The sequence below is a fragment of the Electrophorus electricus genome, chromosome 23 (assembly GCF_041902795.1).
Source record: "Electrophorus electricus isolate QZ-2024a chromosome 23, ASM4190279v1, whole genome shotgun sequence".
Lineage (NCBI taxonomy): Eukaryota > Metazoa > Chordata > Actinopteri > Gymnotiformes > Gymnotidae > Electrophorus > Electrophorus electricus.
This window is the reverse complement of record NC_137519.1, coordinates 11,400,810-11,428,065: the sequence shown is the minus strand read 5'-3', so window position 1 is coordinate 11,428,065 and position 27,256 is coordinate 11,400,810. Positions and strand designations below refer to the sequence as shown.

Below are 27,256 nucleotides of genomic sequence, written 5' to 3'. Positions count from 1 at the left end.
TTTCATCAAAAGAATTACAATATACAATCATATAACATTCATAGACTTATAACCCATTGCACCTCCCTCCAAAACCAAACCTTTATTTGTAATTTTGATTACAAGAACAGAAAAGAACCAGGTTGCAAGTGCATAAAAAAATAAATAAATAAATAATATATATATATATATATATATATATATATATATATATATATATATATATATATATATATATATATATATATATATATAAAATAATTTAAGAGTAAAAAACCCAAGACAGATTACTAGAAACACTTTACACTTCATCCTTTAATAATACACAATCATCTTACTACTGAGTCCTGAAGTACACTGATGGCTACAGAATTACTATTCACCATTATGACATGTTGTCCACACTTCGAACATAAAAGCAAGGCTACTAAGAGGGTGAGGACCACTGAGATAACTGTATCTAGAGAGAGAAAAGATCCTGTGAATCTAGTAGCGGTTCATAAATGTCCGTTTTGTCTTTTTGACAGCGCGTCCCATACGGCCTAGCCTGATAAGAGCAGCAGCCAAGAGCATGATAAGCAGGGGAAACTGGTGAAACAAAACAGCCACTTCATTTAACAGCGGAAGTTAAACCAATGTCCTGCAGGCCAACAGACTGGTGTGTAGAGTTTTATTTACTGCCACCAGTTTTATTGGGGGGGGGGGGGGGTCCTGTGTAAACATTTCTAAATCAGCACACCAACCCACCTGTGAAAGGGGAAGGGTGAGTCTTAGGCAAACTCACATTCACAAAATCAACAGATTTGGTGTCCAATATCAAGCACTCTGGAAAGTAAATTCCCACTGCTACGTTAAAATGTATCATTTGTTTAAAAGAGAACTGATAAAGTTATTGAGCATGCACGTCCCGTTATTGGTGTTCCGGGAGTAGTTTATACTCATTTCTCTCTTTGTTTATATCATTTATATATAGAACAGCAACATTCCAGTACCATGCTAGGATGTGTACATATAATACTGCTAACCTTATCATACCTTTACTGACCTCTCCTTGTGCACAGGGCCACTGCCCAAACTCTTGCCACAAAAGCTGGAAGAATATAACTGTCTAAAATGTCCATGTATGCTGTAGTGTTAACATTATTGTTCACTGGAATTAAGGGGCCTAGACCAAATGCCAAAAACACTGGCCCAGACCATCATCTCTCCTCCATTAAACATTACTTTTAGAACCAAGCATTTGCAGATGTTTTTTCCCCCCATGGAGACAACCAAGCACTACTGTAAGTTGCTCTGGAGCAACAGCATCTGCTAAATGCTGCAAAGGCCAATATTAATTCCAGAAGGCTATGTTCTCCTGACATCCCACAATCCTAGATTTGTCCATCAGATAAACGCCTGCTAGTGCAGTGGGATGCGTCACTCCAGAGAATATGCTTCCACTGCTGCAGAGTCCAGGGTTGGGTACTTGACACCACTGCAGCTCAGGCCTGGCTTTGTGAATAATGATTTTCTGCCCTGATGTTGCTTCTAGAGGTAGTCTGGAACTCTAGTGAAGGAGAGGAGAGTTGTACGAGCTATTTGATTCAGTAACCCTGATCTGTGAGACAGTAAAGTTCACTGCTTCATGGCTGAGCTGCTGTTACCCGGTTGCTGTTAGAAGCTTACATTTCACAATAATAGCATTTACAGTTGATCGCGAGATCTAGCAGGGCAGAAACGGACATGCCGCAAAGGAGGTATCCTATGACAGTGTCGCAATTAAAGTCACTGAACTGTTCAGTATGACCCAGTCTACTGCCAGTGTATTTCTATTGAGATTACATGGCGTTGTGCTTAATTGATACAGCTGTTTGCAATGGTTGTGACAAACACCTGAACTGAATAATTGGGAGGGGTGTTTACACACAGTTGATATATAAGAGTTTCAAGATTAAATGCAGTACGTCTTAGGCATTTCCATGAACAAAGACCTCCTTCCTTCATTTATAATTTAAACACATATTACTCATACATTACTTATGACGTAAGCTAAAAATAAATTATGTAATTTTTGAGAGCGAGTGCCTAAAGGGGAAAAAACACTGGGCACTGGGTTGAAATATTTACTGAACATTCAAGAAACCCTAAGGATAATTCCCATAAAAAAGTTTCAAGGAAATTGGAATTATCCTTCTTTGTAACATAGACACTCAATATATCTTAATGTGGGTTTTTCTTTTCCAAAGCCAATTTTTAGAATGACCAGTTTTTTATGCAGTTCCAAATACCTTCTAGATATGACAGAAATATAATAACAATATAACTTTACACAGAAACAACATGAAAGTTAAAAACTAGTGGCGTGATTATTTTTTGAAGGCTAAATATTCTGTTTGGGAACAAATATTTTAATTAATTTGACTACTGTAAAACAGCAAATAAAATTACATCAATACACATTGCAAATTGTCTTTAGGGACACTAGGATGTTGAGTACAAATTTCAATCCAATCAAGTGAAAAACATGCAATTGGTGAGGCTTAGAATACACATATAAAAGAAGGAAATTTAGCTCAAAGGGCCAAATTGCAAAAATTCCTAATTGTAAAAATGATTTGGAGTAGAGCTATAGGGTTTCTGAATGGGCAGCAAAGTGGCTTGATGGTTAGCATGTTTGCCTCTCAGCACTAGGGTCTTGGGTTAGAGTCCCTATCTGGGTGGAGTGTCCATGTTCTCCCAGTGTGTGTGTGTGGGTTTCCTCTGGGGTCTCTGGTTTCCTCCCATGGTCCAAAAACATTTAGGTTAGGTTGACTGGATATTCTAAATTGTCCAGTATGAATGTGACCTGTGTGCAGGTATGTCCAGTGATGGATGCTGCTCTGTCCTGGTCTTAACCTCCTCCCCTTCCCTGGCACAGTCCCCCAGGGGGCTGACGTTTCCGACAGAGAGTACGCCGTGTGCAAAGTAGCTGCCGCTTCTCATAGGTGTGGAAAAGCTGACAACTGTCTGTAAAGTGTCCTTGAGTCTGAGAAAGGTTCTATACAAATGTAACTAATAATAATAATTTAACAGAAGCTGTCACATGATTGTTTTCAAGGAAATCCATGACGTGAATTGTCATCAACAATGCATGGTCACCCGTTCCTACCTTGTGCATAAGTACATGGATTTGCTTGGGCGCTGCACATTCATGCATTTTCCAACAGTTCCTACACATGCCCTCAAGATTAATGGCTAGAAGAAGCTGTGACTAAAAACATCAGCAACAGGCACAGTACCAGGACTCTGGAAAAGAGCATCAAAACTAACCCGAGAACACAGACTAAAGGACAAATATTTGAGTACTTCGACAATGTTGATTAGGTATTGTTCCCATACAACATGTAGACTGGACAAAATGGTTTCATTTCCACAGTAAAACTTATGTACTTGAAGCAGTGAAATGAAAAGCTGACAGAGCTTCTGCCTCACATGTGCCATCATTCTTCCTCTTTGTTGCTGATCAGGGCATTTCCTAAACACTCTCTTAAAGAGCCTTATTCATCACACAACAAAAGCAGTGTTACATCAGGGGAACTGTGCAGGTCTAAGTAACACACACCCCCAAACCTGCAAACTCCCACACACAAATAAACAAACAAACATCCATGTGTTTCTCCATTTTCCCTTGAGCCTTGTTTAAAAACCCCTTAATCAACTTGACATGTTGTTGAGAACAACAGCCCTGCTGCTGATTCATTCTAACTGCACGCAGGTCACTAATGGAGTTGGTCACTTATTACGCGGTAATAAGCAGCAGTGGAATACTCTGGAGCATTTAACCACACATTGCTTAGCACAGCATCTCAGTACCAGGGAAGAAAGATCTGTCCATATAGGGTTGCCATTATAGCACTAGCAGTACAGTACATTATTCTATAGAAAGTAGGTTTATCTTAACGTATTGTAACCCTTTGATATAACATTTGCACCAAAGAGGAATTGTGATTGAACCCTAGGTGACAAACACTTCCAAGTTTAAACTTTCTGCTGGGACAACTGTGTCTGAACACTCCTCCTCGGTATCACTGAAGGGGACAAACGTCATACTGCCATTACACTAGATCTGATACATAGAGTGCAGCACAGTACAAGAAACACTTTTATCTGTGTACTGCTGAGAGAATCTTTAAACATGACACGTTTATATTAAAGGGAAACCCGATACCCACACAACTACGTGCCATCTTTCATTTGAACCTGCTGAAAGAGTGAACAACGGCCAAGTATTCTAAAAATTCTCTATCTGCGTAGAGTGGAAAAGACTAGCCATGACTCACTGAGGCCTGTAAGGACTTTGATAAGGGGGCTGCTAGAATCCCACGTTTTGTTAGGACAGAAACCACATGACGATAAACTGACAAAGGTGTGGTCAAGGATAATTTTGCACTGGTCTCAGGGCTGACCTGCGACATATTTAAATAACCAAAGAAAACCAAAACAGAGGGTCTACTTTGTAAAAAAAAAATAAAATTTAATACAATTTTAAAAAGATACAGCATTCTAACAGCTTTATTGCTTGAAATTAAGAATGACTTCACTTGCAAGACCTTTCCTCTGTCTAGTGAATCCTGACTATCATTTTCCCATTCACGTTTCAGCAGATAATTAAATCAAGAAAAGTCTGAACTGAACTCTGGTTTCCACAGAAAGTACTCTATTACGGTTGAGGACAGTTACTCTAACTACATCTGACCTCTTTTAAATGATAAAATAGAGGAATGAATAAGAGATTGCCTGGCAGAACAGCAGTCATCCCACGTAAATTCTTTACCAGGCTGTACCTGCTATTTCCACCTTTATCTGCAATTTAATCTGTACTGTTTTGCAGATTAAGCCTAGATCTGAACTAACAGTGAATAACATCCCGTCTGAGAACCATTTAGACCAAAGACCCCACAAACTGCATCCAGAAATCCGCTGTTATGTAGTCCGCTAGCCCTGGTTATCGAGTAATAAACCTAGTCAGTCCCAAATTTGTCTTCCTTCGAAGGGAAACGCGACTCCCAGGAGAAAAGTTTCAGGAGGTCCGTGGTTTCTGGACCAGCCTAGCGCGACATGTTCCTCTAAACGTTTTCATCTTGGTGGGCTGGCACTGGAAACTGGCTAGATTAGCTAACCTACCCGCCAAGCTAGCTCCTTTGACTTCATCGCTACATGAAAAAACATGCGTTATACTTTTACTTCCGTCATCCTGATTACAAGATGGCCAAGTTAACTGGTGCAGGGTTTAGTTATCTAGCTCACGTTTGTCACACGATTGCATTTAACCTATTTCGCTTTCAGTGAAATTCAAAGCGCTTGACATGCTAACCGTGTTACCTTCCACATGAGCATCCGCCTTGTTAATCATCTCTATGAGAGTTGCATCTTTCGTTTTTCCAGTTATCCTTTTCATCTTCGCCAAAAAGTCCACCGTACGGGTGAAGGGATTCGGCAACGTCGAAAAGTCTTTTCCTGCTGCGGTACAACTCTAAACGTGACACTGTCATTAAAACTTCAACGTGTTCATTTAAAGATAACACACTTTCTGAAGAGAAAATCACTGCCTCAGCTCATACAATCAATTTGTAAACCAGCCAACGATGACGTTCCGAAAAGGGGCGTGGATCACATGTCCATCACTGTACGTCGGTAGACCTACGCACATGTCTGGAAATGGCCCTTCACTGATCTAAAATAAAATAAAATAAACTTCCATAAACTCTCAGTGCGGCAGAGCTGTGTGCATATTGACCTTTTATGGTTCATATTCTCAAGTAGATAACATGGAGGCTGGTATACTCCCACCAAAATGGATCAGCTGAGTATCAGGACAATACAGTGGGTGGCTAAAACTGAGCTTCACGCATAGGAAAACAAATTTCAAACTGAAATACGTTGCAGTCACAGATGATGCCAAGGAAGTCCAAAGAATGTCACAGGAATCGTACAAAATAATGGCCGACTACCTGGTTCACCGCGAGTGCTGGATTCACTACAGTCTGAATGACACTGATAAGCAGTTCAACCAGGTGGCACTTCAGTTCATCCCAGGACTCCAGGAGTGGAAGACATTCCAAGAAGCCACTGTTGAGTCCTTCACCCCAGCCTTCAACTGGGACCACAGTAGCAGCTCTGACCATAAGATTCTCACCATGTCCAGTCAGACATCCAAAGACAAAAGTCGAAGCGTACTGAAGGTCAGCCGAGCTAAGAGGAGCTGGTCAGGAGAGGAGTATTCAGAATTTTCACACAGTGCCTCATAATTAGTCTTAAGATGCAAACACTCTCAATGAGCTTGCCACAGTCGTTTAAACCTATGCTGACTGAATTAAAGTCATGTGCTGCTGCTAATAAAATTGCCTCGCTTTTGCATTGCACCGGCTCATTTACATTATTCATCTATTAAATAAGTATGTGCTATTTCTATTTTAATATTTTGTAAGTGACATTTGCAATGAAACCAGATGTTACAAGAGCCAGCTCAAACGATAAGATGACTGGCTACACAGCATAGACTATGTCTCCCTCTGCTGGTGATGCTGGAAAGAACACCCTAGTCCTGTATGACACGCAGCCCTTTGTACAGAAGGAGGCGGTGTTGCATTATTACAGCTCACCACGAATACAGCGAAGAAGGGAAAAACGCACGTACGCCAAGTCGTAATTTATTTTTTCTAGATATTACGATCAGTTTTGGGGTCGAGGAAGAACACTTTATTTTTTATGTGAGAGACTCACCATCTGAAAACTAAAATTATTAGCTAGTATTGTTCTATTTGTTTATTTGTCGTCGTTAGGAAGAGTGGTGGGTAAACAGCTAGCTGTTAGCTAGCCTAGCCGATGCTGGTTCCTTGACTCCCTGCTTCCCTATAGCTGTATGTGGAGGTAATCTGGACAGTGGACCTACAAAATGCAGTTTATGTTATTTAACAAGCTGGCGATTGAAATTGATATTATCTTATGCACGCTTTGAGTGCACAGGGCAGCCGAAATTTAAACTAACATTTATCTCGCAAGCAAGGTGTATAAACTAGCAGAGAGAGCAAACTTGGATAGCTTGCTAGTGTTAGCTAATTTGTAGAAATCTTCTTAAACTTCATCGTTTACAGGTACATTTGTAATTTAAGAAGAACGTATTCACAATTCGACGCAATGGCCGGGTTCGCTAGTTCTCAGAAGTTTAGCATCTGTGCTGATCTGGAAACCTCGCAGTACTTGTGAGTCTTCAAACTCAGTAAGATACCAACGTACACACATACTCAACTGTACATTTACACGAATTTCTGATTTTTTGGATTTGGTTGACCGTTTTTGCGTTATGAACCCTTTAAAAATATTATTTAGGTTTTGTTCGCTAATGGTACGACAACTTGTAAGGCTCAGAGCCATCCAATTTTGGCGGGGAACTGGAGCTTAATTAGGTCCCCAGGATTTAGCGATGCTTTTGGATCACATGCCATACCATGTACTCACAAGTTTGTTTGTTTTGTGTGTGTTTGTTTTTGTCACAGAGTGAAGGTACCGCGAGTTGTTTCTCTGAATTCATATAAAATTTACTTTTGGTACCTGTTGTTAAAGGTGAGCACTTGTCTAGTGTAGTGAAGTAAAAATATTTATACTGATGTTGGCTTTTCAGTAAATGGTTAATCAAGCATCAACAGGGTAAATAAGATAATACCTGTGTTTCATGTCTTTTACATTCTCATTTTTGTAGTCAGATTTCTAGATTTCTACTCTGATCCTCTCTGACCTCTAATATGAGCGATTCAAAGGGTGAGGGTGATGCTCCCAACAGCCTGTCCAACAGAGACACCATCAATGTGCCTGATGACTGCTCTCTGACTGACTCAGACCCTGATGAGCTTTCAGAGACCTTTGGAAGAAAGGTTGAGGACTTGTCTTCATCCTCCGAAGAGGAGGAGGAAGTTCGGCCTGCTAATCCCATTCTTCAAGGAAAGCCTGCCTTCAGGTTGACGGGCGGAAGCTCGGGCTTCTCTGACCGCAGCAGAAGCATATTTGACCAGCTGGACAGTGCTGCCAAGCTCACATCGACTCGACTGGCTGAAGACAATGTCCTTGATGGTGCATTCGCCCGCCCTGCCCCACCATCACCACCGCCTGCTCCACTGAGATACAGCGCAGCCTCAGAGGGTGCTAAGAAAGTTATGTCGGGCAAACGAGTGCCAGACTACCTGGCTCACCCTGAGCGCTGGACCCGCTACAGTCTGGAGGACATTCCTGAGACCGGTGAGCAGGAGAACAAGCAGGTGGCCCTTCAGTTCATCCAGGGACTCCAGGAGCGGAGGAGGTCCCAAGAAGCCACTGTTGGGTCCTTCACTCCAGCCTTCAACCAGGACCACAATAGCAGCTCTGACCATAAGATTATCTTCACCAAGCCTAGTCAGACCTCCAAAGACGAATGCCGAAGCGTGCTGAAGGTCAACCGGGCTAAAGGGAGGGAGGTGGGCCTGGGCCACCTAGATGCTGGCCAGGAGGAAGAGAGCGGAGGGAATGCGACCTCTCTTCATCACACTGAGAAACAGGCGGAGAAGAAAAGGAAGCGGGCATCTGAGGAGGAGGAGGAGGAGGAGGAGAAGGCCAACAGAGAGCAAGGAACAGCAAGTCACATTGCCTTCAGCTGTGGAAAGAAGGTGAACCGAAAGAACTTTCGTAAAGCAGCTGAGGAAGAGGATGAGGACTAAATGCTTTGAAGCTCTAAAACGTAATCAGCTGTGCATGTACATATGTCATGCTATGATGTCCTACTTATATATATTTAGATCTTAGCCTGCATCCTGTAATATTTTGTTACAGAAACAATAAGAGGCTTCGTGCACATACATGTGCAGTGTGGTAAATCAAGATTCTGTAATTTCTTGATAGTACATTTTTCATATCTACAGTGAAGCCTGGAGGTTCAGTGTTTTATATGTATAAAGCAATACTGTAAAGTACTGAGAAGTGGGTTATTTGTGAGCAATTTTCATGAATAAATTAAATTTGATTCCACTGCTCTGTAGGTTGGAACCATTTTAAACTTTTGTCTTAATGTTTGCATGTCTGACTGGCTGTACTGCCGCTTTGTGGTGCATGGACAGTGTGTATGTCTGTGTGAATATACACATGCACTTTTTGGATGTGTGTTGCATATGGTTAGATAATTTACACTCTGCAGGCTATTTATTGACACCCTGTCCTCTGCTTTTTTTCAGTGGTCAGTTTCTGAGCACATGGCTGTTTTTGTCTGGGTATTTTTCAATGACAAATTATTCAAAACACAGCAGCGACACTGAGAAGTGTCTAAAACGGCAATATTGTTGCCTGTTTAATGTGTGACAGCTCAATTTATAGCCATACCACTACGAAGTCAGTGCTATTACTGTGTTGTTGATAAGCGTGGTAGAGGGTAGCTGACAAATTGTGTATGCGAACAAATGCCCGGTGATTGTGCATTTAGAATCCCGCAAGTATGATAGGTGTCCCTAAAACGTGCACGTAGGGACCAGGTAGACTAGTATCATCTTAGGATATTGTAAACAGGAACGAATCCCCAGTGACAATGTCCTGCACCTGCATTACGTTTCTTCCGACGTTTCCTGCCATCTGTTACAGTCATATTTTAATCCGCTCCACCCTCCCAAGTAATTTGGTATGACGTCTCAGAAGCGTACCGGCGCGCTCTTCAGCAACAGGTAGGCTGGTTTTTCGCGCGCGCATACCTTTGCGCGAGGGTTTTTCCGGGGGACGCGGAAGTGCAACGCGCAGCAAACTTCTTTTTGATGCTGAAACGCTTCATTTTCACGTTCCCCGGCGGTGGTTGAACCGTCCCCGGCGATGTCAACGAGAGCGGAGACGTGAAGCGAACATTTCAGCGGATCGTCGCGTTTTAGCTGGACTGAAGAAATACCGCGCTATGGTTTACAAAGAGCGAGAGGTAAGGGAAAAGACAGTATGTTATACCTGTTTAATTTTCTTTTCTTTCCAGGCGCCTTTTAAGGTTAAGACGCACAATAAAGACCAAATGGTTTTTGTCAACAATGGATGTGCGCGCACCTACGACATTAAGGACGCCTACACCTCGACATCTGACTAACTTGCGTGTCGAGATGCAAGCCATCGCAATTCGAACCGATGGAGATGAATTTGGGCCACTGATTTTAGACATGCACTTGTTATTTCTCTCTGACGGGAAAGATTGCGGACACCGACAATGTTACTGGGTGTCAAATGTCCGCCGTTTTCAGCAATGCGCACACTTGTTCGGAGTTGAGCACATTTGGATTGGTGTTCTTTTACAAATGTTAATTATCCAGATGGCGTTATTTCATTCAGGCTAAATACATGTTTCATTTTACTTGTCACGACTAAATGTTCATGTGAGTATTTGACATGTATTGCCTGATAGCAGGGAAAGGTGGGAGACGGTTTATTAGTGAGTTTCCGTCGTACCTGACCGATTTCTGCCACATCCTAACGTGGCAGGATTTTCTTCTGACGTTTTGTTTGCTCTCGCCATAAAGGCTTTTTTCCTGTTTTACAATTATAATTACATTGACGTTATATTTTAGTTAATATATTAGTATATAAATGAATTATTGTACTCCTGAATCTTTATTTGTTAACTTAATAGTTGTTTTTTCAATGGATCATTTCGTAGTAGGCACCATGTTCAGAAAACCTTAAGCGGGTAAACATATTTTAAAATACAGAAAGCCTATCCGCCATACTCAGTGAAATTTTAGGCTGTCATTAAGCTAGTGATTCATTATTCCTGACTGATGACTGTCCGTGACATTTTTGAAGTATTGGTGATTGTATTGCTAAATATGTTTCTAAGTGTCAAGCAAGCCCCCGAATCTCCCCGCACAGCGTTTAGCCTGCTGTGTGCTGACTTGTATATGAGTCTTTAATGTGCTGTGGTGTGAATGTTGGTGTAATATTAGCACTAGCAATGAAAGAATTCTTGCTATAGAAACAAGTTAAACGGAACGTGGTCATCTCTTACATCGCTTGCACTGCTTTGTCAAAAAATCTGAAGTTTTGGGGAAGTCGGTGTTTTGTGAAACAAATTCCGTTTACATGTTATTGTAAACATCAAAATAAGAATAACAATAAAGGATCGAAGTGACGTGAGATAACTAGTTAAACTAGTTTATGTTTATAGAAATATGTTATATTTTCATGAGGAATTGTGAAGGGGAGATGAGCTGTTCTTAGAAACTTGCTTTCTTGCTGTCACCTCTCTCTCTCTCTCTCTCTCTCTCTCTCTCTCTCTCTCTCTCTCTCTCTCTCTCTCTCTCTCTCTCTCTCTCTCTCTCTCTCTCTCTCTCTCTCTCTCTCTCTCTCACTCACTCACTCACACAAAAGCCACATGCTTATAGCACAAATAGCATGCCTCAGCTCAGAGAGGGCCCTGTCAGGACATGTATCTATGTCATACCAATGGGAGCAGAGTGTGTCCGCTGTTTGTAATCCATAGAGTTCCATTTAAGAGGGGAAACTTGATGTTTTCTTGTCCCACTGCCTTAAAATAATGTTCTCTAGTCCAGATCTTTACACTCAGTGATTCGTTTTTATTTCTTTCTCTTGCCATGATTTCAAAGAAACTGAAAGAGCCACACCTATGTATTCCCACAGCCCACAGAAAACAAAAATGGTTGACAGTTGGCAGTTGTCATGTTGGAGCAAGTGTGTCTAAACACATATAAGTCTATTTTTATGATAATTAAGGACATTTGTTTACCTTTGACACTATTTGCATGTAACAATGTTATTTTACTCTTATTTGATTCAAATGAGAAATGAGATTGTATAATTTAATAAATGAGACTAAAGAATGTTTTAGCAAGAAATCATATACAGTTTTAGTTTCTTTTTCAGTGGCATTTTAATGTGGCTTGGCACTAGGTTGTAGGGGAGGGAGTTAGACATTTGCATCAAAATTATGCTGAGCGTAATGTCATAACGAGTTTCATGGTCATCAGACAGAAAAGGACTCACCACCAAGGATTTAAAACTCATAAGCATGTCCATTAAAAAGATGTGATGTAGACTATTATGCATAAAGACACTGAGAGTTGGAGAGTTGGAACAGAAACTGTCCCCCTGTTCCACCCCCAAACCTCCTCAACCCCCCCCACCCCACCCCACCCCACCCCCCGCTCTAACTTGTTTGGTGCCTGTCATGTGAGTGATATTTTGTGAACAAGACCTAATTTAACTGCTTTTTGGTTCCTGTATACTATAGGATGACTTGGAGCTCCAGGTGAGGAGTAAGGAGGGAGTGGATAATGGTAGAGAGCCCCTATTATCTGAAATGGTAAGAAACTAATACTACAACATAAAAGTTCCTCGTGAGTGGGTGGTACTGACAGTTTCACCCCTTCCACCAAGAAGTGGAACCAGCCTTGTGTCTCTTAAGTCATGCTCTTTAGTTCTGCTAACAGTGCTGCAGTCATGGGATTTTCACAAGCCAGCCCCAAACCGAGAATCGCAGTTCATTCTAGTCTTGCCATTTCGTCTGCCTTATCTAGGCTTCCTGTCAGTTCCCAAAGCAACAGCTTTCCACTCTAAAACCACAGACAAAAAAGGACTTCATGATAGCCACTGTTTTGCATTACTGCCAATAAATTATGGATGTAATTGCTGGTGCAGTGGTGTTGTTGAGATTTTCCTTTGTTTACTTTCTTCAGCCCAAAGCCCACAAGCCTGCTGTTCGATTATTTGATTGTATCCTGGTCGCTTGTCTAAATGAAGACGAGGTGGATCCAATGTTCAAGAAACGGGAGGCATTCATAAATGAGCTGAAGTCAAAGAAAATGAAAGTCACAGTGAGTTTCTTTATGTCTCAGTCATGACGTCCATGAATAAAGAAATGCATAAACTGCTACCCGGGTCTAGTCATAAAATGTTTAGCCCCAGTACATGCACCTTACCTTACTCTGCATTATACACAACAGAAAATCATGCATGATAACAAGGTGTTTTATGGAATCCGTGCCCCAGAGGAGATCTTTGAAAAGTTTAAGTATCTGCTGAAGGTGTCTGATTCTTGCAACTGGAGTATCAAACAGAAAGACTGTATCCCACACATCACCAGGTGAGCAAGAGTAAAAGTATCCCTGCACCTGTGCTATACAGTACATTTTGTGCATTGTCTTTCATGCCTGTGTGTGTGTGTGTGTGTATGTATGTTTATGCAAGCACATGTTGCATACAGACTTTGTAAATATTTATCCTGCTTTCTGCAGGATAAGGGTTTGCCACTTTGTCTTGTACCACACATTCATTGGGACAGGAGGTGAGTGAAGTCTGTTCTGCTGTCATCTTTTTCTCCCCTTGTATTGGGTCTAAATGCTCTATATAGCATTCAGCATCACTCTTCTCGAGTCTAACTTCAGTTTCACTTTGACATTATTTTGACCATACATAAAAATATTTGTGGGATCATGTCAATGCTGAGAATTTTTAAAACACCCACAGATCACTTGTGGAACATCTGAGAATTGTCAGGATGTTTAAGACACACACTAAGATTACAGGGCTAATATTAAGTGCATATGGAACATTTTCAGACCCTTTCAAGTTTTCCACATTTTGGTATGTTTTAAACTCATTTTAAGATGGATTCATCTTTTTTCTCATCAATCTACACCATAATCCATAACAGCTAACCAAAAATATTTTTTGGAATGTTTGTTTGTAAATGTATTAAAACTGAAAGACTTGCAATTGAGCTCTGCTGTATCTTCTGTGAATTGTCCCTGAAATGCTTCTACAATTTGATTGGAGTACCCCTGTAATTGGACATTTTTAGGAAAGGCACACAAGTATCTAAGTAAAGTCTGACAGCTGATGGTGTATATCAGAGTGAAAACAAAACCATGACGTTGAGAGAATTCTCTGCAAACCTGTGATAAAGGACTGTGTCAAAGCACAGATCTGGGGAAGGATAAAGAACATTTCTACTGCATTAAATTTGCATAAGCACATGGTAGCCTCAGTCATTCTCAAATGAAATGGATTTTTTCCTGGATATGCTTGTCCAGCCAAATTGAAAAAAAAGGGGACTAATGGCCTTACACATGTAATCAAGAACCCAGTGGTCACTATCAATGGGATTCTTTGTGGAGATGGAAGAATCTAACAGAAGGACAGTGAAGCACCCCATCAGTCACAGGTTTATGGTAGATTAACCAGACATAAGTCATTCCTCACTTAAAGGCACATAAGAGCCTTGAAAAGGTACTCCACCAACTCTCAGACCTCAAGACACAAGATACTCTGGGTTTATGAGATTAATATTGAGCTACTTGGTCTAAATTCCCAGTGGTGTTTATGGAGGAAACCAGATACTGAGTATCACATAATACCATCCCTACAGTCAGACATGCTGGTGGCAGCATTATAGATTAGGGATATAGGGAAAGATGGATGCACAAAAACATGGATAAATCTTGGTTTAAAGCCTTCCAGAGGGCTCAAGATCTCAGGCTGAGACATTTCAACAAAACAACGAGCTGAAGCCTACTGCCAAGAAAACAGAGGAGTGGTTTCAGGAAAAACTCTGTGGGAGTCCTGGAGTGGCCCAGCCAGAGTCTGGTCCTGAACACAACAGAGAATCTGGAAAGACCTGAAAGTGGCTTTGCACTGACTCTGCCCATCCAGCCTAGCTGAGCTTAAACAGTTCTGCCAAGACGAACGGTAGAAACGTCAAACTGAAAGGTGTGCCCAGCTTGTAGGAACATTCCCTGTTGCTGATAGAAGTGTTTTAACCAAGTAATAAATGAATAGGCTTAATATATTTACAAATCATTCCAAAGTCATGTTTTTGCTTTGTCATTGTGGAGTATTGTATGTACATCTTAAAAAAATGAGTTGAATGCATTTTCAAATCAGTCTAACACATACCAACATGTGGAAGAGAATCTGAAATGTGTGGGAAAGGGTCTTAAAGCCTTTTGTATTCACTGTAAATATTGCACCCTTCACTAATATTTGCAAAGACCTGTGGACCAATAACGATCAGCATACACACTATTGTGCAGCCTTAACTTGAACCCAAGTGGCTACTTGACTGGAGATTGTCATTTAGATTGAGTGCTTGAAGTCCCCAGTCAGGAATTGCTGAAGCAGCACCATACCATATTCCGGGCGAGCTGTATTAAATGAGAATAACACAAAAATGTCTTTTATATATGCCTATTGTGTTGTTTAAAATCCATTGCTGCTGTTGCCATAAGTAGTTGGAAGTATGATTCCTGTTTCACCCTAAACTCTGTTCTGTTGAACAGTTATGGTAAAAATAGAATACATACTCTGGGAATCAAGACTGATTTCACCCAACATGTAAATGGCATTCACAAAGGTTTAATCATCTAGGATACATTTTACTTTAGGTGTATATATAATGAATTTGGTCAATTCATTTCAGTGTCTGCCTTTTCAGTATATGTTGGAATCGGCATATATTGGGATCAAAATCAGTCATACTTTATTTAGCAAATAGGCAGTGTGCACAGGAATCAAGAATAACATATAAATAGTTTTTGGCCAATTGCATCATCGTGGGTTATTTTAGCCATTCATGTTCCCTGTTTATGGCCTAATCCAAATGTTTATTACTGTCAGTGATTATTTGTGAAGGAAGCGGTCTCCATGACTGATGAGTTAAATCTCACATTTCCTAAAATGACTAAAGCAGACATATTGCTGTCCATAATATGTGTTTTGGACTTCCACATCAGGCTGAACAGTTGTGCAAAATGATTGATCTGATTGCGAATGAGACAACTCTATATAACCAGTTTTCAGAATGTCCAGACATTGCAGGGATATACAGCTCAGTTTCCTCTATTTTCAGAGTTCTGAAAGCTTTTAATGCTGAGCAACATTCATGCTGCTTATGCAGTGTGCAGAGTTTATCTCCATACTGACCATTTAAGCCTTCTAACCACTTTCAGAGGGCCTAAGCGATCTCCTGAAGCAAGATGCGTTTGAAACCCTGTTCTATCTCCACGAGGTAAGGTTTTTGAATCAACTTTAATACCTTGTTTGCTTATTTTTTTTATTGGTTAATTTAAATTATGTGTTTTAGTCTTAACAAGGTGGCTGAGTGTTTTGGCTCTGGACCATCTCTCATTAACGTAATTACCTCTGTAGAAGAAAGAGCAAAAACGTCTGAAGAAAAAATGGGCCAACTGGGGGGCTATAAGATATGTATTTCTACAACCTATCGATCAGATCAGGTAAGGGCTCATCTACTGCCCTTCTGCTCCCTCCTTGTCTTATGGAGCTTTACAAATGTTTCGTTACCAACCTCCATATATGTACATACTCTCCTTCTCACGTTGACTTGCTGACCAAATGTGGATGTTCTTTTAGGGACTATTTTGGTGAGAAGGTGGCGCTGTATTTTCTGTGGCTGGGTTGGTACACACTCATGCTGATCCCAGCAGCCATCATCGGTGTGGTCGTGTTCCTTTACGCCATCGCCTTCTTCAGTACAGATCCGCTCATGTGAGTGATTCGAAAGGCTACCGCTCGCCTTGTTCACCCGAGAGGCTCAAAATGCTAACAACCATGTAGGTGCACATGCGTGTGTGTTTTATTATTTGTCAAAATCTGGAGGGGGAAAAAAAAACCAAAGATAGTAAAACAGCATGGATCTTCATTTATGCAGATGTGTTTGTGTGTGCATATGCATTATAGAAAAGAGGTCTGTGAGTCCAACATTATTATGTGCCCAAGCTGTGACAAAAAGTGTCAAGTGTGGCAACTGTCTGACACCTGTGGATATGCCAAGGTAGGAGATCCAAATCCAGAGTTCCACTTGCTTTTGGGCTTTCTTACTGAGAAGATGCATGAACAGTCTCTCTTCTACTCTTATTGTTTAGATGAGCCATCTGTTTGACAATGAAGGAACTGTAGCCTTTGCAATGTTCATGGCTATTTGGGGTATGTGATTTTTGTTCCTGGGTTCTTGTGTTCACGCTTTAATAAATATTTACAGGCCATAGGTGATGCCTGATAATGTGTTCTCATTTTTTAATTAGCCACTGTGTTTCTGGAGCTGTGGAAGAGGCACCGATCGCTGCACGTTACTCGGTGGAATGTGTACGACTGGTGCGAGGATGAGGTGGTGTATCATTTTATTAAACCCACCAAAATCAGGAATTGCTCCAAAAGACATGCCATTTCTTTTGTTCATGCGACAGCATGGGCTTTTATTCAGTGGCTGCATTAAAGCAGGGGGTTTTCAAGCTCAATTGTTCTCTCTGCTTGAACATACCATTTTTTAATTACTTAGACATGCCAGAGCAGGGGTTATGAACCAACAGGGAACTCTACAGAGCTACATCCCACACACACACAAACGGAGGATAAGGACCAGCTGTTAAAATGGGGCCCAATCATGTACAGTACATAAGATCCTCTTATTGCACTGTTACAGTAATGTCCAATTTGGGCTGTAGAGTTGATGCTTATAAATGGAGCGACTGGTTTACTGCAAACTCCTCAGCCGTATCTTAGCAGGGGGCCTGTGTCGTTGTCCACAGGAGGAGCTTATCCTCATGATTGTGAATGACCCACACTGTAAACCCAAGGACTACAAGCGAGCTTACCTGCAAAACATCCTCGTAATCCTGCTGGGCACCCTGGTGGTAAGGACATATCAAAGCATTCACATTCACATTGCTGAGACATCTTGTTCATTTGGTTCATGTGGAAGGGAGAGTATAGCAATGGAGTGTGTGGGTGTGTGTGTAAGAGTGGTATGTTATTCATCAATCTTGGGTCATGTGACTGCCGTTCCCGTCACCTACAAGTAGTTAATTTACATTTATGTTTATTAGCAGACACTTTTATCCAAAGTGACCTACAAAAGTGCTTAGTTCCCTACAGAGAAACATATCCTTAGCTACCACAAATAGAGTCCAAACAAATATGCAGCACATTAGAGTCCAAATGTGATTAAATTGGGATACTGCTAGTAGCATGTAAGTACTGAAACCCAGATTGAGAGATGCAATACAATAAAATTCAATATATAAAGCTATAAAAAAAAATCAAGTGCTGTTACTAGATAGATATTTCAGTAGCAAATATAACATCTTCCTACAACTGCTTTCTTATTTAATGCACCACAGTACATAGCATTAATTATTTGTAAGTGCTCTAGAGCTTGTAGTGTAATATGTAACTGGGTTGTAGCAGACATGTAATATACCCCCTGTGTGCTGCTTTGTGTAGTTGCTGTTGATCATCGGCATGACCCATGTTCTGGTGATCTTCCGGGTCTGGTCCGCCACGGTACTGGCAGAGGCCCCATGGAAGTTCCTGAGTGATTACTCCAATGTGATATCTGTGATGCTGGGAGCAGTGCTACACTACTTCATTATACAGTTCATGACTCACGTAAGGAGAGCCGGCCCAGGACGGCTGTCACTGATAATTAGATTCACTGGGTTATAAAGGGAAAATTGTCCTAAGACTGACCTGTGATAGTCATTGAGTAGTTTGTCGCATTAATTACCTTATTCTCATGTCATACCATATGTGTAAACCTATAAGAAACTGCTTTCATCAGTTGTTTTTTAAAACAGATCACCATTCATGTAAAAGTGTATCCATTAAATCAAAATACGTGTTATTTACAATCTTGTTTATTCATTGAAAGGGAAAGTAAAAGCTGATGGCAATTTGTCACATTTTGTCCTTGTTGCAGGTGAACAAATTTATGGCCTTAAAGCTGATTAAGATGGGTACGTAGAGTGAGGGGAGAAATTCTTCTTGCGTTAAACTTAAAATGCCCTACTTGGTCTGTGTTCAGTAATGGAGCGGTGTTAATTGAGTAGATCTGCTCTGACACTCCAGATGAGCTGTTTCACTGAGTCACATGTCTTTGTAGCTTTACAATGTGCAGAGGTGAGCTGAACATTTTTGTGGCTAATCCGCAATGCGTTCCTTATTCTGTATGGCTTCATGTTGTTGCTGTGCTGCCCTACAGAGAAGCTTCGCTCAGGTTCAGCTAAAGAGAGGAGCTTCACTGTGAAGATGTTTACCTTCCAGTTTTTTACACTCTTCTCCTCCCTGATCTACGTGGCTTTCTTCCTGGGCAGGTAAAGCATGTTCGTGTACACCTGGCTTCATACACATCTGTAGGCTTCAATGATCTTGAAATAATTTCCTGAAACCTGTGCACATACACCACAGTATATGATTAGATGTACAGGCTATATACAGATTAACCATTTACCAGTGCATGTGTAGTAGTAAGTGATTATTTGCCCTTTGTTCAGGATAAATGGCTACCCAGGAAATTATGTGAGGATTGCAGGGAAATTAAGACTGGAGGAGGTAGGATTTATACAATTTAAATCTTAACCCATTTTGAAATTAATGTTGGTACACTGTAGCCTGTGACTGTCACTGTAGTCGCGTTTTCCACAGTAGACGGGCGACAACAGTGTTTTCAGCTGAGTTCCTCTGTCTGTCGTGTTCCAGTGTCACCCCAGTGGCTGTCTCACTGACCTCTTCATCCAGATGGCCGTCATCATGCTCCTTAAACAAACCGTCAACAACATCATTGAGTTCACTGTGCCGTAAGCCCTGTTTCCATAAGTACTACTGAGCAACATTCTGTATCACTCTACGCCTGAGTTGTGCTAACCCACACTTCAGGAATCCTGAATGTATATGGACGTGCCTTTATATACAGTCTATTTTAATCAACACTGTTTCTTGGCATTTCTAGGCATTTTCGTGTGATGTTGGCGTTTTAGTTCTGCTTCTCAGATGTTGGTTTATTTTCCTGTTTTGACTGTTTGAACTCAACCTCCACCCCCTTTTCTCCCCAGCTGGTTTAAACGCTTTATGAAGAGGACAGCATTTAAAAAGGAGCTCAGAAACTGTGGGAACTGCTACAGGAAGGCATGTCGAAATGAAGGTCCCGATGTGAACCTGTGTGAAATCTGCAACCTCCGTGATTGGCTGAGAAATTACAATCTGAGTGCTGTTGATGCATTTAGCCTGTTTAATGAATACTTGGAAATGGGTAGGTGTTTAAACACCACTCGCACACTTCCACTCTTCCCAGTTTGTGGTTTTTTGCCCTCCCTTTGGCATTTCACTCTCACCTAACCGGTATAAACAGAGGTGACCAATTTCACTAGGCAACAAAATTTGAACATATTTGTTTGTTTAACAAACTAAAATAGGTGGACTTTAAAGTACGTTTTACATTTTTAGAATTTTTCTATCACATATGGTTTTTAAGTAAATTTTTAAGTGGTTTTTAAGTAAATTTTACAGTAATTAGACACTGAATGGCCACTTTATTAGAGACAAGCATTTGGTGGACCTCCTTTGGCCTTCACAACTGTAGCAGTTTGTTGTGACACAAATTCCACTAGGTGATGAAATCATTCTGCAGGAATATTGGCCCATGCAAACAGGAGAGCTTCACATAGTTGCTGCCAACTAGATGGAGGACTGACATGCTCCGGACAGCCTGTTCCTCCTCCTCCCAGAGATGCTCTGCAGGATTAAGATCTGGGGACTGTGAGGGCCAAGAAAGCAAAGAAAACTCTGTCATGTTCCTGGAACCAATCCATGGCCATGACTCTTGTGGCACAGTGCATTGTCCTGCTGAAAGTGTCTTCTGCCACAGAGTAAACAGCTGCCATGAATAAATGAACTTGGTCAGCCACAATGCTTAGGTAAGGCCTACTGTCCAAATGTCCATCTGCAGTTATCAGAGGACTTTGACACCTGACAGGAAGGGTTTGGCGATTCATGTTGCTTGTGCTAAATTCTGACCCTTTCCACCACCATGGTGCAACAAATCTGGATTCATCTGAGCAGGCAATGTTTCTCCACCGCTCACTGATGCAATTGTTGTGCTTTTTTTGTCCACTGGAGTCTTCCTTTCTGTTTCCCTTAGACAGCAATGGTACTTAAACTGGTCGTCTGCTATTATAGCCCATCCGTGCTAAGGAATGATGAGTTGTGCATTTGGACCCGTTAGTGGGAGTGCAAGTATGGTATTCAGCTGCAATTTGCTTGTCCCTTCTTGACAACACTCATTATACTCCTGACACTTTTGCATGAGAAAACCCCACAAATTTGATAGTTGTTGAAATTCTGGCTCTAACTAGTCTAGTACCGAAGACCATGCCTCATTCAAACTCACTCACCTAATTTTATGTGGCACTCTGGGGTCACATGTCTTAATTTCCATACAGGAAGTCTCCAATCATGAAAGGGCAGGTGTCTCTAATACAATAGCCACTCAATGTGTAACGTTTCTGCTGGCCCGAGTGCCAATTGGCGTGGAGCAGGACGCACAGACTCCCTCGATGAAGTGAAACATTTATTAACAGAAAACACGAAGACCGGTGGCACTCATACATAACGTTAACAAAAGACATGACTCATACACTTAACGAAACACAGACTAAAAGAACATTGAACGAAGATCACATACAAGTTTTACATTTAACAGCAGACTAACAATGACCAACACAGTAGACACTATCCGAGATTTAAATCTCAAGACACGACATTAAACCCCGTGCAGGTGCATACAATTACAAAGGGCGTGGTTACAAATAAGGTGAACTGCCCCCTGCACGCAGCAGGCCATACCACGTGACTTGTGGGGGGGAGCGTCCGGTGACACAATGTATATTACTTATTCATAAATGAGAATGTTATTATATTTAAAATATGCTCAAACGTAGATCTAAAATGTGCAGTGTATGATTTTTGCCTACATTTGGACTCGGGAACATCCGTCTTCAGTGTGAAGTAGTAGTCTGCAAACATAGAGGGAATCCACTTTCCTTGGTACAGCTTTTCTGTACTATACATAATGACATACAAAAAACTATGGGTGATGATACATTCTGAAGACATATTGGATTCAGCATGCAAAGATACATAATAAACAGGTATTTTTTGCAGGAAGCAAAATCACTGTTCGCCAAACTCTGTTCAAACTCTTGATTTGCACCTAACCTGGTCTCTCTTCTCCACAGTTATTCAGTTCAGTTTCACCACAATCTTCGTGGCTGCATTCCCCCTGGCTCCATTATTTGCCCTCATCAATAACATATTTGAGATCCGACTGGATGCCATCAAAATGTTGCGTCTGGGCCGACGCATTGTGCCAAACAAAGCCAATGACATTGGTGAGCTGCGATTATGGGCAAATGTGCATGTACTGGCTGGCAAAAGACAGACAAAGTATTTGTCAGTGCTTATAGTGTCATACTGCCTCGTGTGTGTGTGTGTGTGTGTGTGTGTGTGTGTGTGTGTGTGTGTGTGTGTGTGTGTGTGTGTGTGTGTGTGTGTGTGAGATACTCAGGTGTATGGACTCCTGTGTTGGAAGTCATTGGAGTTATGGCAGTCATTGCCAATGGACTGGTGATCGGCATCTCCTCAGATTTTGTCCCTCGCCTCGTTTATCGCTACCATTATGGACCATGTGCTAATGTCACATCCACAGATATCCAGTCAGTATGAGAACTTTGACCCCTTTATGTCTTTGTGGGGGTTTTATGGGTTTTTATATGTGTATATGCTATCTTTTGTGGGGTTTGCATTATTTTGAGGTATACACAAAGCTCCTCTCTAATCTGCTACAAGAGTTACAGCTATGTAATACACACTAAGTTTGCTTTAAAAAGACATCTGACAAATGAGGCTTGATATGTAGGGACTAGATTCTTACAGGCTGTGTGTATCTGGAGTGGTGGTAGAGAAACCAATTTGTTAAATGTAGCTGTTTCTATCAGGTGTATGGAGGGCTTCATTGCGTACACTCTCAGCACTGCGTACATGTCAGAAGAAAGTGTACGCAGAGACTTCGTGCCCTCCCAGATGATAACACCCAGTGGGTTGAACGTCACTCAGTGCAGGTGAGTCTGTCTATGATTCCTACAAAGAAATGTTCACTCCCATGCCTTAGGTGCAAAAGGGCACAGGTGCTAAAGTTGAAGCTAGTGCATGTGCTCTGGCATAGCTTCTTTATGCGTAAGGTTGCAATGCACTTAGCAGAAGTAGGTGATGCATGGCGAACAGCCTGGGTAAACAGGTGTCCTTGTTCCTCAGCTATAGGGACTACCGCAATGATGATGACCACAGTCTCACTTCCCAGTTCTGGCTCATACTAGCAGCACGCTTTGCCTTTGTCATCCTGTTTGAGGTACGTTAGTTAGGCCTGGACACAGCAGCATGAGTATAAGGTGCTTACTGGGAAATTTAGCAGTACAGGCAAGTACTTTGGGATCAGCTGTTCCTGTTTAAATTCCTGTAGATTTAGCAAGTACAAGTACAAGCTGATCCCAAAGCAGCCTTCTTAATCTGACATTTGATAAATGTGATCCAATGATAACTCATGAATTATTATAATTCTGAAAGCTTCCAGTGTAAATTGGCATATTACCCCAATGGAATTATGTTAAATTCCACTCACTACATTTAATCCAATGTCACTTTTACATTTCTGAATGTTACATTTTAGGGTTCTTCATCTCTCCAGTAGATGTGATTTCTTTGGTGTATTGCCCTCTGTCTCATCTGCAGCATGTTATACTGTTGTGCAAGTTCCTCATTGCCTGGTTTGTGCCAGACAACCCGATTCGAGTGAAGAACCACAACCTTCATGACAGGCTGACCAGATTGAAGCATGAACTGCAGTGAGTAATTCAAATGCATCTTTTATAGACTAGGGCAATAATAATTCTGCAACTTGTGATTGTGCCTTGCAATGTACCAAAGGCCCACTGATGAATGCATGCTCTGAAAGTGGTTTAGGATTAGCCTGCATTATTTTAAACCAGAGTTATTTTAGTTGTAAATGTTGTAATACATCATAACCCAGATAATACTGGAACATCTGAAATTTGTTAGCATACTTGCAACATATAAGGAAAAGTTGAGATTTGTTGCAGAGCTTGTTTGTAATTTGCAGTCTTCTGCAGTCTCAGTGTTTTGAAGGCCAGTACTATGATGATGACTGAGAAACACTTTGTTCTGCTGCTTTATTTGGACTCCTGTCCATGAGTCTGAGTGGACTTTCTATTTTACTGTTTCAGGGAAATAGCTGAAAGATTTGACAGCAAGTCCACAGATGTTTAATCCTTGAAGGTCTGATGTCTCCCCCTTAAAGCTAGAGGCTAGGCCTCTTTAAAGACTCCATCCTGTCTGTGTAAGCAGAAGGGAAAGAGCGTGAGAGAACGCGTTTTAAGCCATTCCTTGTGACTTGGTTGGGGTCCAGCACCCCTCTGCCATGCCTTAACCGGCCTTTCTACTGATTTCATTTTAGTTCATAGTCTAAAGGCTTGTTTTGTAAAAAAAAAAATAAAAAAAATCTTTCATTACATTTTTAAACATGTGAAGTATTTAAAATGCTATTTAAACATTGTGAATGAACATGTTTTTTTGTCAACAAACTTAGCATAGCATTGCTGAAGCTTAGTGTTTTGTTTGTATTTGTTGTTTTTTCCCTTCGGTTTTCTTACAACACATTAGGTTTTTTTGGGGGGGGGGGGGGTGCGAGGATGGAGCAAGTGTATGGAGGCCCATGGTTTGCCCTGTAATTTGAGGGGATTCTGGGGTCCAAGTTTAAGTGGCTGCTGATTAGGCTGGCACATGCCATTGCTCTCTGCTGTCTTAATTGAAGTGATGGTAATTTAATCTGAATTCTTGGGGGAGTTGTTTGTAGTTTGTTTATGATGGCCTCGTCACAACAGAGACGTTTTATCTGCCATAGGACCAAGGGCTAAGGTGAGAATAACTCACTAAAAAGCAGCCTTACACCTGCCTGCTTTCCTTTAAACCGGATGCAGTTCAGGTTTTCTCCTCTTGGTGGCAGTGGTGGCCAGTCTGGAATGGTAGCCATATAATGGAAAGCATAACGCAGTGCCATCAGCAGATTTATCGCATTTGCCTTTGCTTTTTACTAGGTTGAATCTTTATGCTGTAAGTGTAATTTATGATTGTGCACATGAAGGGACAGAATTGGATTGTTTAAATAGAACTAAATTATGGCTGTGCTGTGTGTTTAAAGCTACATATTACAGAAAATGTGAAAGTGTGAAATCGTAAGCTTACTGTTATTGTAGAGCATTGACAGGATCCCATACAGCTCTGGATATTTCATTTTTAAATGATGTATGGTTATATCAAATGCAAACACATAATCTGTCTTAACTATTCGTTGTCACTACATCATTAAATACCATGTCATTTACTGCAAACTTCTCATTTTTAAGGAGACCTTATTTCCCTACTACATGAATAGACAAATCAGTAATATGTTTCATTGAAACTTTTCTATGATGTGGTATTTTTTACTTTATAATATTCCAGGTGATATAGCTGTTAACTAAATATGTTATGTTCACACAGAAAAGGTCTTATTGCAATTTTTGTAAGGAAATAATTTTGCTTAAGTCCATGATACAATATACAACATGGAGGAATGATAAAGTGTCAACATGCGTATTAGTGTACTGTTATATTTCTTCTATATTTATTTGACCTTATATGGTGATTTTACCTTAAAACATATGGCTCTTTATTTAAAGTTCTATACCTCTTGTTAGAAAGTCAAAATACTAGTTTACTATGACACTGATTGTGGTGTGCAAGTCAGAATAATCTACTGCTAGTTTGGTTAATTACATCGTAGTTGCTTTTTAACTGACAGAGGCACTTACCAGCCACTTAAATAGAATTGCCTTCCATGTTGGCACACCTTTTAGCAGCACAGTTAGTCTATAGTCTGTCTATTGCACTGCACAGTCTGTGTTGGCCAGTTTCTGACTACTTTCTTGCAGTTTGATGGATGTTTTTGCGTGGTAGACCACTCTCAACCCAGCAGTGAAAATGATCTTTGCAAAAACTCCCAACACTGCTGTGCCTGATACTCATACCAGCTCAAAATAACAACAATGCCACTACCGTGTCAGTGTTAATTCAATGTAGAAAATGGTCTACCTCCCAAATAATATCCAATCAGTCTTGTACACTAATATTTCTGATGAAGTGGGTGGTGAGTGTATATTTTTGATGTTGCCATTTTGCTTAGCTTGTACAGATGTGCCAAAATGTATGCAGAATACAACTAAAGGGTTGATATATATGGTTGATATATATACATAATAAAACCATGTCAATCCAGTGTCCACAAGATGTCACTGTTGTTTCTATACACCGAGTGTTTTTCCCCAAATGAACAATAAATGGTTGAGTCCCATTGCCGAATTCTGTATTTAGTGTTGGACAATGTGTTGCTCACATGAAACAATGTTCCCCTTGAAACACTCGAACAAAAGGTGCAGCAAAAAGCTCTTTCCACACGCTCACATAATATGGAGGTTATAAAAGTTTATGCCCAAGATTTTGCCCATGTACAGCTAAATATACGTCTGCGGAAAGTTGCTTTAGATGCCAAATGATAGAAAATGGTTATTTTTCATATCATAGCTCTTCATTTGTATGAGTCTGTTATGATGCATACGAGCCAAGGTGACAGATGTTATTTGTTACTGTATCTTTAACTGTTATAAACCCTTTAAAAGTAGCACTTGGGAAAGCACGGAGTTTTAGTTTTTTGGGTTTTTTTCCTTTTCTCTTGAGCACTGTGGTGTGTCTGTGTGTGAGGCGTGTTTGCTAGGATACACATATTTGGTTCGGCTACACACAAACCAAATACTCTTTAAAACTGTGTGGTGTTGACTGCAACAGAAAGTCCTTCTCCCCACCCACCTATCTTGAGATTCATGTGCACAGAGTGACTCTGTTTTAAAAATAGAAGAACTTTCCTCCCTCCCTCCTCAGTGGACGACCATTGAGACTTTGTTAGCTATGATTATATCTTGCGTAAATACATAACTGGCCCACATAAGAGGGAGGGGCATTTACAAAACAATTTTTGCTTTGACAAGGTCTTTGAAGTAAGATAACCTCATTCATTTATGAATTACAATTTCTGTTTATACTAGTGTTTTATCAACCAATTTATTTCCTTCCCCTAAGGTGGGTAATTTTGATTTGATTTGTATCTGGTAAACTTATAGGAGTTAATGAACTGTAACCATAATCCACACAATGTACCCATTTTCCAGGTTATGTTCTCATATTATACTCAAATTAACAAGCTTTGTCTAAATGGCCTCAAGCGTTTTTTACTTTACATGTATATGTATTAGAACATGTGATCTGCTCTACTGGTCATTACACACACTGGAAGCCATTTTTT

The 27,256-nt window shown here is 40.8% G+C and overlaps 3 protein-coding genes across 9 annotated transcripts in view; 2 read left to right on the top strand and 1 right to left on the bottom strand.

The window, feature by feature from the left end:
* ano5b (anoctamin 5b) overlaps positions 1-5,684 on the bottom strand; it is a 34,349-nt gene extending 28,665 nt beyond the window's left edge. The window contains exon 1 of one of the 2 annotated variants that reach the window (XM_027017690.3): positions 5,323-5,684. In XM_027017690.3, the coding sequence (XP_026873491.2) occupies positions 5,323-5,398 (76 nt within the window). In that variant the 5' untranslated portion in view covers positions 5,399-5,684. The remainder of the gene's footprint in view (positions 1-5,322) is intronic. The other variant, XM_027017686.3, reaches the window with a different exon arrangement.
* Positions 5,685-6,587: 903 nt separating this feature from the next.
* Positions 6,588-8,994, top strand: tssc4 (tumor suppressing subtransferable candidate 4). 5 transcript variants are annotated; one of them, XM_081706517.1, is made up of 4 exons: positions 6,588-6,633; positions 7,095-7,202; positions 7,497-7,563; positions 7,700-8,994. In XM_081706517.1, exon 4 carries the CDS (start codon positions 7,743-7,745, stop codon positions 8,685-8,687), a length of 945 nt encoding a protein of 314 aa, XP_081562643.1. In that variant the 5' UTR covers positions 6,588-6,633; positions 7,095-7,202; positions 7,497-7,563; positions 7,700-7,742; the 3' UTR covers positions 8,688-8,994. The 5 variants fall into 5 exon arrangements, with proteins under 5 accessions (XP_081562643.1, XP_026873465.2, XP_081562642.1 ...); XM_027017664.2 differs by having other exon boundaries at positions 7,095-7,219; XM_027017661.3 differs by having other exon boundaries at positions 6,593-6,870; positions 7,095-7,219.
* A 588-nt stretch (positions 8,995-9,582) lies between these two features.
* ano9b (anoctamin 9b) lies at positions 9,583-26,265 on the top strand. Of its 2 annotated transcripts, XM_027017669.3 has the most exons (24): positions 9,637-9,919; positions 12,233-12,304; positions 12,678-12,815; positions 12,945-13,084; positions 13,236-13,285; positions 15,948-16,006; positions 16,147-16,232; positions 16,369-16,503; positions 16,696-16,789; positions 16,881-16,941; positions 17,040-17,122; positions 17,544-17,648; positions 18,238-18,402; positions 18,713-18,749; positions 18,995-19,106; positions 19,287-19,344; positions 19,492-19,589; positions 19,845-20,041; positions 22,026-22,178; positions 22,355-22,502; positions 22,785-22,907; positions 23,101-23,194; positions 23,575-23,687; positions 24,087-26,265. In XM_027017669.3, the coding sequence occupies exons 1-24, from the start codon at positions 9,899-9,901 to the stop codon at positions 24,127-24,129; spliced, it is 2,385 nt and encodes a 794-aa protein (XP_026873470.1). In that variant the 5' UTR covers positions 9,637-9,898; the 3' UTR covers positions 24,130-26,265. The 2 variants fall into 2 exon arrangements, with proteins under 2 accessions (XP_081562562.1, XP_026873470.1); XM_081706436.1 differs by lacking the exon at positions 23,101-23,194 and having other exon boundaries at positions 9,583-9,919.
* Positions 26,266-27,256: the final 991 nt, after the last annotated feature.

Coding starts and splice junctions, on each gene's coding strand:
- tssc4 (XM_081706517.1), top strand. CDS start 7,743: ATGAGCGATTCAAAGGGTGAGGGTGATGCTCCCAACAGCCTGTCCAAC.
- ano9b (XM_027017669.3), top strand. CDS start 9,899: ATGGTTTACAAAGAGCGAGAG. Junction 16,790..16,880: donor ACACCTGTGGATATGCCAAG/GTAGGAGATCCA, acceptor CTTATTGTTTAG/ATGAGCCATCTGTTTGACAA. Junction 19,107..19,286: donor GTGGCTTTCTTCCTGGGCAG/GTAAAGCATGTT, acceptor CCCTTTGTTCAG/GATAAATGGCTACCCAGGAA.